Source organism: Prunus persica, chromosome G8, assembly GCF_000346465.2.
Source record: "Prunus persica cultivar Lovell chromosome G8, Prunus_persica_NCBIv2, whole genome shotgun sequence".
Taxonomy (NCBI): Eukaryota; Viridiplantae; Streptophyta; class Magnoliopsida; order Rosales; family Rosaceae; genus Prunus; species Prunus persica.
In genome coordinates, this window is record NC_034016.1 from 1,153,914 (window position 1) to 1,163,757 (window position 9,844).

General features: G+C 35.2%; 2 protein-coding genes across 2 annotated transcripts; one reads left to right on the plus strand and one right to left on the minus strand.

Moving 5' to 3' along the window:
• Window positions 133-2,255, plus strand: LOC18768990 (probable indole-3-pyruvate monooxygenase YUCCA10). Its single transcript, XM_007199542.1, has 4 exons — window positions 133-744; window positions 1,086-1,316; window positions 1,782-1,904; window positions 2,070-2,255. Exons 1-4 carry the CDS (start codon window positions 133-135, stop codon window positions 2,253-2,255), a joined length of 1,152 nt encoding a protein of 383 aa, XP_007199604.1.
• On the minus strand, window positions 4,297-5,856 carry LOC18766170. The gene has a single exon (XM_007200328.2). It carries the CDS (start codon window positions 5,568-5,570, stop codon window positions 4,572-4,574), a length of 999 nt encoding a protein of 332 aa, XP_007200390.1. The 5' UTR covers window positions 5,571-5,856; the 3' UTR covers window positions 4,297-4,571.

Genomic DNA, 9,844 nt, shown 5'->3' on the forward strand with positions numbered 1-9,844 from the left:
AACATAGGAAACTCAAATCTATAAACCACCTGGATTCAAAGTCTCTTCTTGCTTTTGCAAACCTCGAAAACCCTTTAATCGAATTTGAAAACATTTTTCATTGTCGTTTTTTTTTCTTTCTGCTGTCCAAAAATGGAGCAAGTGGATGTTGTGATCGTAGGTGCTGGTCCTGCCGGCATTGCAACCTCTGCATGTCTCAACCGCCTTAATATTTCAAACGTTGTACTTGAAAGAGAAGATTGTTATGCTTCTCTTTGGAAGAAAAGGTCGTATGATCGTCTGAAGCTTCACTTGGCAAAGCAATTTTGCGAGCTTCCCCATATGCCATTTCCTCCAAATGCACCAAAGTATGTCCCCAAGGATCAGTTTGTTGAATACTTGGATTCTTATGTGTCTCATTTTAAGATACAACCTCTGTACCACCGTGTCGTGGAAACTGCTTTTTACGACGCAGATGTCGAAAAATGGCACGTCATTGTGAAAAACACATCTTTGGATGCTCAAGAAATTTACCTTGGTAAGTTTCTTGTGGTTGCAAGTGGTGAAAATAGTGAGGGTTATATTCCTCAAGTGCAAGGCCTGGATAGCTTTGGAGGGGAGTTCATGCATTCAAGTAAGTACGAAAATGGCAAGAAATATAGTGGAAAAAATGTTTTGGTTGTTGGTTGTGGGAACTCAGGCATGGAAATTGCTTATGATTTATCAAATTCGGGTGCAAATACTTCCATTGTTGTCCGTTCTCCGGTAAAACTTTTCTCTTGTATCTCTTTCTTTTTAATCTCCACATACAAATTAAAGAGTAATGCTATTTTTACCACATTTGTACATCACCTTATGTGATAGATGAAGTGGACAACCATATCAATTAAAAAGTGTCAATAAATCATAAAATAAAATAAAATGTTAAAATTAATTTTAATTGACGTTGTTGTTCACCTCATCTGCCACATAAAGTGGTATATGAATATGATATACAAATGTGGTAAGAGTAACATTTTTCCAAATAAAATTCTTCTTTAGATATTATTATTTTTCTTTCTTTCTTTATTAGCACCTAATTTGTTACCACATATATAAATTTTCAGATACATGTTCTCACCAAGGAAATCGTGTTCCTTGGAATGGTGATGGCAAAATACATTCCTATTAATTTGGTCGACAACGTTATGGTTATCTTAAGCAAATTAAGGTTTGGAGATTTATCCAAGTATGGAATTCGAAGGCCCAAAAGTGGACCCTTTTTTCTCAAGGAAAAGGGTCAAGCCCCCATCATTGATGTAGGGAGCGTTAACAAGATCAGGACCGGAGAATTAAAGGTAAATATGCAATGAATAAAATAACTTCATTTTTTAAAATATAAATTATATATATACATAAGCAAATATAAATCACTGTTTTCTTTTGAAATATCGGAACCTACATTTAAACAAAAATTAAGTTTTGTCTTTAATAAATTTTTCTGAAAGGTATAGCAGTGCACGACAGATTTTACGGGCCTTCACTTGTAGACCAAAGGTCTTAGGTTCAAATCCTCATAGCATCATAGTTGTGTGTATATGAAAAATCCCCCTCTTTCTCTAAACTCTATAGTTTAAATTATCGTTTGTACTAAAAAAATAAATTATCTATTTTAGAGGTTAATAATTTTTTTATTTAATTAGTATTTCAAATAGACAATCTAACAAGGGAATATTATTCTATATAAGTTTGTGTGTGTAGATTCACCATGATTCCTTCTTTATTCTGTAATCCCTTAACATGAGTTGGTGATGATAACACAGGTCGTTCCATCCATCACAAGCATCCAAGGAGACAATATCGAGTTTGAGAATGGCTGCAAAGACCGCTTTGATGCTATTGTATTTGCTACTGGCTACAAAAGCACTGTGCTAAATTGGCTCAAGGTTATTACTTATCATTTTGTACATTTTCCTTTTCTTTTTCTAATTTAAAAGAGTAGAATAAGAGTCGAATTCTCACGATGATGTGATCAAATTAGGGCAGTATGTTGATGGAATTATAAAGCTGCACTACGTTTTAATTTGGTGATGTACTTGTAAATGTTGCAGGATGGGCACAATCTCTTCAATGACGATGGAATGCCGAAACAAAGTTTCCCAAATAACTGGAAAGGGAAGAACGGTCTTTACTGTGCTGGATTTTCTAGGCGTGGATTATTTGGCATTTCACATGATGCGCGAATGATAATAAGCGACATTAGCTTTGCTTTGGATCAGAACAAGAAAAAGAGTTAACTGACCAGCTTGACTATATTTACAAGCTGATTTTAGATTTATATTTTTCTTTGATTTTCTTCTCAAGGCATGGATTTTGGGGTGTTTGGCATGACTTTGCCTTTCTAAGTAATTAAAATAACATTATCTGTGATGGATATTTGACTGAAAACCAAGACCTCTACTTGTCAACTCAAACGCAAAAATGTCAAGTTTACCTCCTTCGGGGTTAGGGCTAGCGCAAAGGGCCAAGGAGAGGATAGAAGAAACAAGTTAAGATTATAATATGTTAAGGGTTCAATCTCTTGCTAGTTCAGGGGGATAACGGAGAGGAGAGAAATATTAGAATAATTAGGGTTTAATCTATTCTAATATTAACAATTAGAAAGCATTTCCAAAGTCAGGTGGCACTTGTATTTTACCTATTAAACTTACGTATCCTATCAAATTTAAAAATTTAGGAACAGGTTAAGGTCATGGAAAGGCAATTTTTTCTACCAATACGGAAAACAAAATTCATTTTAGGCATTTCCAAAATATGGTGTGGCCTAGACGAATAGAGAGGGGGATGGTGGTGAGTAGACTAATTTAAAATTGAATAATGCTCTACACTTACCACATTTTTATTCCATATTTTTATACCACATGATGTGACATGTCCATATCATATGCAACATTAATTAAAATCAATAAAGTGCATTTTAATAAAGAGTTTTATTAACATTTTTTTAAAAGTGTTAATCAATCATAAAAGAAAAGAAAATATTAAATACTTTTAATTGATGTGGCTGTTCACCTCATCTGCCACATAAGGTGGTATGAGAATGTGGTATACAAATGTGGTAAGAGTAACATTATTCTTTAAAATTTGGTTAAAAAATAACAACTCCACAAAAGCTCATAAGCTCAATACCACAAAATATCAAAAGGATATTGTTCGTCTCATTCCTTATATGGAGACATTCCTCATTTTTGTAAAAAAACACAAAAAGAGAAATTTCTATATAGTGTGATTAGTAAGAAAGTAAGAGTTTCTATTTGTAGGGAAAGGAGGGAAGTAGTTTCTATATGTAGAAAGCTTCAATTGAGGAATCCCTCAAATAAGGTTAAATAATGTGAGTGACACCCTTGTAGGGGCCGACACACATAGTATTTAAAGGATCAGAATCGTCTATTTTATCTATTCATTCAAAGATCATTATGCAAAAAATAAAAACAAAAATCACTTGAATTCGAAATCATTTAACAACTTAATTAATGGTTGTTATTTTTGTATTTTCTTGAAGCACCATGATTGTTATTTTTTAAGTCACAATTAGAAGTCTTAATGACCTTTAATTTGTGCAAATTTTTACTTATGAATGGAGACTTGAAAAATACAAAGTATCATTGAATCCCTCAATAAAAAAGGGGATTGTTTCCTTCTAATTTATCAAAGACGGAAAAAAAAAAAATAGAAATGCAATTTATAAACCAATAAATTAACTTTTAAAGAAAAAAAAAAGAAAAGAAAAGAAAAGTTTCCTGCCCCCAACCATCCCCGAAACAGAACCTCAACCACCACCAACCCCTCTTGCCACCTTCCTCCCCCACGCAATCTCTCCTCCTTGTTTTCCCGTCCCCACTTCCGGCCTCAATCTTCTCAAGACGTCCGGCCCCACCCCAATCTCCCTCAATAGCAACCTCCCCAAAACAACGACACCACCACCAATTTGGGCCGAAGCCCAAACTAAGCACAGATTAATATGGGCCGAGATACCGAGCTAGTTATTCTCAATAGAAATAAAGACATCTCCACCCTCATGCTAGAAAGCCTACCTGCTTTAATCAAAGTCCACGGCCCAATCAAACGGCCCAAACCTCATAAGCTTCATCATTCTATGAATCTAGTATCTGTAAGGAGGAATTTGTCAATTTGCCTCCTGAATTTTACGGTAAGTATGGCTTGGGTCCTTAAATGAGATGTGAAAAATACTTAACGGGAATGAGGATGAAAACAGTATACGCATCCATGATTCGCCCCATTGCCATAAATTTTGAGACCCCAAAACTCAAAAATCCACTTCAAATGTCCTTGCCAAAATTTTCCAAATAAAATATCATGTGATCACATCAATATCAATCAACCTATGTGTTGCTTTAAGCATTACCCAAAAATTTAGGTAGAGAAGAGGAAACGTCAAAAGCTTGAACATCACATGTGGGGTTACAAAAACTACTTTATGATTACATAACCATAGATATATTTAATGGTTCTACCTAATAATAATCAAGACAAGTAGGCATTACAAAAGAAATTAATATCATCATCATCACCGGGCAAGGACTAATATTTGGTCAAACATTAACTTGCTCAAGCTGAACATCTTTAGCAGTCAAAGGAACATAGTCTCCTAAATAAACCTCCAGATGATCTGATAGGGCAGATTTGTCGATGTTTTCATGGTGGTAAGACTTGCAGACAAAATAGAGCACGGTTTGGATGACAAGCCAGAACAAGATGAGCTTGAACAGCAGCAACAAGCATATAAATCCATAAGCAACTCTACCCACCACACCAAATGAATATCCATGCACAACTAGCTTTTGAAATGCAAACTGCAGAAGGCCGCCCAGAACATTGAGCATGAAAAAAATAATTGCAGCCACCCACATGTTTCCTTTTAGCAACGCCTTGCTCTTGGTCATGGCTTTGATCCCTCTTGCTTCCTCTAACACAGAGACCACGCTCGCCAGTAGCCAGATTAAGGACAAGTAAACGAACCCGATGAAATAAAAGATGAGCAGAAAGAAACCAATAATACCACCAGCGTCAGTAAGGGCCACCGAAACTAACCAAATAATTAGGACAATAAAAGCCACTATGTTGTAGGCAAAGAAAGCCATGAAAGTGCAAAAGAACGTCACCATGACTCGCTTCCACACTTTCGGGACGACGCTCATCACCTTCCTGTAGGTGATTTCTCGCCCCGTGTATATACATGCGATCGTGTATACCACGGCCGAGGTGGAGAGGAGGCTGAAGATGAGCAAGAAAGTGAAGTATACAGCTTTGAAAAGCCAAAAAGTTGCCCACTCAGAGGATATGACATCCGATACTCTTTGATATCTTGGACTGTTGGTGTTTGTTCGGTCTAAGACTCTTTCGTTGTGGATGATCTTTAAGAGAAGGATGTTTGAGAGCTCTATGTGAGCCAAGAAGATGAAGCTCAAAGGGAGGATCAGGGTTAAGGTGATTTGGCTGAAGATTTTTCTCCATGAAAATACAATTTTGTAGGCTTCTTTGCAGATGCCAAAGATCCCAAGAAATTGCAGTTCATCTTGTTCTCTATCCATGGGGACTTTTCTTCAATTGGGTTGTTGATTCAGAGAGAGAAATGTGAGGAGGGGGATAGGAGAAAAGATTGGGATATTGGAGAAGAAATGTTTTGGAAGAAGGTATATAGGAAAGTAGGTTGGACATTATGATACAAGATTACCCTTGAGTTTCCACGAAACCAACCAAGTCAATGTATTGGTTCTTTAGAAGTCAATGGTTTTTTTTTTTTTTTTCTATTTCTTTGCCAAGAGTCAAGGTTTATATTGATTATGGAGTAAATAGGGAGATAACATATTCTGAATGATGCTTTATACTTATTATTTTTTTCTCCTCATTTTTATAGCATTTGTGGAATTTCTCAACTGTTGTGATTTATTTATTTATTTTTAATGTTTGAGTCTCTATCATTTTTAATTGGAATATTTTCATTCAGATAATTTATAAAGATTTTTTTAAATTTAAATTTTTTTTAAACGTTGGTTAAACTCTTCTACTTTCATGTATGTAGATAGAAGTTCGAAACTCTTAAGCACTTAATGAATATTTATGTGTAAATCCTCTTTCTCTTAATCGCTCGTCTTACTATCATGCTTAAATATATAATGTTACACAATAAGAATAGTCTAGTCCTCAAATTCTATACTCCAGAATTTTATTAAGGCCATTTGTTCTTCTCAGCATTCTTAATGAAAAATTGAAAAGTGTACATGTATATTATTGACTTTGCCCATATATTCCATACCCCTTGCATCACAATCTCACCTTATTCGAAGTTTACAAAAGGACCATTTATATTCTTATTCAGCAAGTTTTATTAGAGTCGTTAACCCTGTCCCCACCACCATATCATCAATTTCTTTTTCTAACTTATTTAGCAGGTTGGTTATTGATTTTCCTAATCCCAATCATTAATGAGAAAATTTTCCTTCATAAAAACTTGGGATTAGTTAGAGTAAATTACAGATAACTCGCCAAATAAATTATTACTTATTTTTCAAGTTTTTTATTTATGAACTATTGATAATTCAAAAGAGAATTTCAGTAATAAACTTATTTTAGTCGGACATAATATACAAAAGTATTTAAAATAAAAAAAACTAAAAATTAATCACTTGTTATTTTCTAATTAACATAATAAGTTTGTAAATCATCGGTATTTCATGTGAACTTAAAAAACGGAGTTTTGTGTAGTTGATGGAATTGGTCAAAATTAGAAAATGGTAGAAGTGGAGTTTAAGTATAGTATGAGGGTATTTCCGGAAGTAGGAGATGGGATCATGGGAGGGACCACATAGATCAATACGTCAAGTCGTTCGCGGCCTGACCAATGGTATTTCGTCACTTTCAAAGTCTCTTGTTGTGGGCTTGGTCCAATGGAGAACTTAGTCAACACGCTCATTGGCCTGCTAGGAAGAAACCACCGCACACGGCTAATTCTTTTCATTATTAAATAATTGACCCTTGTTTTTGAGCTGACCACATACGAATTGGAGCCTATCTTCCACCTCCCACAATCCTAGCCCAAGTCAAGAACACAAATGTTTCATATTATGTGATTCGTTAAGAAAATAGAGAGTAAATTCCACACCAGAATTTTTGTTTTTGTTTTTTTTTTCTTCATCCTACACAAACATACATGAAAAATAGAGTTTTAGTGCGATTTAATAGGAACAACATGTTCAAATACCATTCCTCGGATAAATAAGTCAAATCGAATAAATAAAAGAACACGGCAACTTCACTTAATTAAAAAATTGAAGTAAGGTGCCAATGAGGTTTAATTCAGATAAAAGAACCTTGGTTTGCAAATCAGTGGTCTTAAATTCAAATCTGTATGACACTGTGTGATAATGCATGTGTGAGAAACCCCCCCTCTCCCATGTAGTTTAGACTAAAACTTGTATTTTAAAAAATAAAAATGAAAAACCCCCTTTCAATATGACTGATTTTATTATTATTTTTCAATCGGTGAGACTTTTGTTATTGGATATATGAAGTCATGGCTTTGCCGTATCATGTTGGTTGTAACATGTTGCTTTTCTTGATAATATCAAGGACAAAAGTTCAAGCATAGATTGCATCGTTGCATTCTATGCTAATGCGTGCTTTGCTGTCCGTAATTATGTTTTAGTGGTATTTACAAGATATACTAATACATGCTTTGGCGGAATCCAAGTGCCAAAAAGAGCCATGCATGCTTGGAAAAAGAATATATGATAATATATGCAATTTTATAATCTTCTTGACAATCACTTTAACTCTTTTGGAAGTAAACATTAAAACGGTAACTATCCCTCACAACTAGACCTCCAAAGGCCGCATATACACAAATAAAACACCATTAAAATTAACAACAACAAAATTGACTAAGGATGAGGGATGAGTAACATTATTCTTTTACTTTTCTATCTTATCTTTTGGTGATTTAAAATATTTGTTGGTTGCATATCTGTAGCCGCTCCTATAAGTATCAACCTTTCTTACTTCAATCATTCATTCCAATTCTTTAGAATAGATTTTTACCGTGAAGTAGTGTTTAAGAGAGAGAGAGAGAGAGAGAGAGAGAGAGAGAAACAAGATAAAGAACTTGTGTGTTGTGTCTTGCAATATTTCATAGAATAACTGCTTCGTTCTTGATCTGTTTATTAGTCTTTTCTTCTGCGAGCTCCTCTCACTCAGGCTTATCTTCTCTGTATATATATGTTGTCAGAGTACATGAGATTATGAAAAGAGGCAGCAATAAAAACCCAACTACGAGTCGAAACGCTTTATTAGCCAGAATCTTAGTCAATCAGGTTGTTCTTCCTGGATTCTTCTCGAGTTCAGAGTTGCAATATACTATAAAATGGACTTTTACTTGTCAACTGTGGATACTTAAACTTCATGTACAAGTATGTATGCATTCATGCATGTACATACAGACACACACGCATACAAACATACACATAAACAACAAAAATTAAATATAGGTAATATTTGTAGATAAATAAGTCCCATATTGCATACGTATATCTGACAATGTACGGTTTTGGAATCTTTTAGATTGGCAGGAAATTGGTGAAGCAGACTGTAATAACTTCAGTATATGGTGTTACTTATGTTGGGGCACGTGAACAAATAAAAAGAAGATTAGAAAAGTAGGGTCTTATTACCGATCATAGACTACTATTCACTGTAGCGTGCTATGTTGCTAAAGTAAGTGAACAACCACCTAAGTGTTCCAGCCACCAAATTTCATCCTTATATATGTGAATCAAGAATTAACTGCATAAATTTCTTAGTTTTATCATTTGGATGATCAGCTAAAATTAAAAAACGTCCCTCAACATTTTTTATTAAATTTAGATTATCTTTATTAAATTTCATCTTTGCCACAGGTTACTCTGGCTGCCCTCGGAGAGCTATTCCAAGCTGCGCGTGGCATAATGAGCTGGCCTGGTGATTGTGCTAAGGTATGTAATTTTTTGGTCATGTTTATGACACTAAATGATAGGCTAGACTGTTTGGTAGATCTGAGAGTTAAGTTGTGTTGTGAAACTTTGCAGGTAATTGCAGCACAGTTAAAGATTAATTTTCATTGACACGCAAACCCGCATTTGGCTGAATTCCCTCTCAGATGAAATTGTTTAGTACACGATATCCAGATAGGTTGCATTTGGTCTTTGTCTTCTTGTCGCTAATGGTTCATGTACTTTTATTTATTTATTATTAACTATTCTTCCCCTGGAGTTGCAGATGAACATCCCTTCAGGTTTTAGCCTTTCAACGGGAGAGTAACTTAGTAAGCTTACATATATTCTCTTGTCTTATATTTTATGAATTGCTATAGATTTGATATATTCTCCAACTCCATGTAGATGTTAGAAAACAGAGAACTGCATTACCTTCTGTTGAGGCCCAAAAATCCAAGGGCTAGGCCCAGGTTAATTCTTAGCCCAGCAAGTAATTAATCACAAAAGAGGCTCGATCGGGACGTAAGAGAAATTGGAGGATGCACCCACATAAGCCGTGGGCCATGCGCCATGCCAGGCAAACATGCACCAGCTTTATAAATTCACGCTCACTAACTTATCCGATGCTACTTGGCTAGACCATGGCTTATTATGGCACAATAAAATTCAAGCACAACCATGTTAAATAAACACGCGATGCCACATAATGAACCCTTATTCTAATACCAAGTCGTGCTACAAGTTTAAGTGGGCCCAAGTCACGTAATTACCCGGGGCTTGCTGAGAAGGTTGTGGTATGGACAGGAACAAGCAATCACAGGGCCCATTGAGGGTTCGAG

Excerpts from the sequence above, each read along its gene's own strand:
- LOC18766170 (XM_007200328.2), bottom strand. The coding sequence starts at position 5,570 with ATGGATAGAGAACAAGATGAACTGCAATTTCTTGGGATCTTTGGCATC.
- LOC18768990 (XM_007199542.1), top strand. The coding sequence starts at position 133 with ATGGAGCAAGTGGATGTTGTGATCGTAGGTGCTGGTCCTGCCGGCATT. Across the intron at positions 745-1,085 it reads CCATTGTTGTCCGTTCTCCG|ATACATGTTCTCACCAAGGA; the intron begins GTAAAACTTTTC and ends ATAAATTTTCAG. Across the intron at positions 1,905-2,069 it reads CTGTGCTAAATTGGCTCAAG|GATGGGCACAATCTCTTCAA; the intron begins GTTATTACTTAT and ends TAAATGTTGCAG.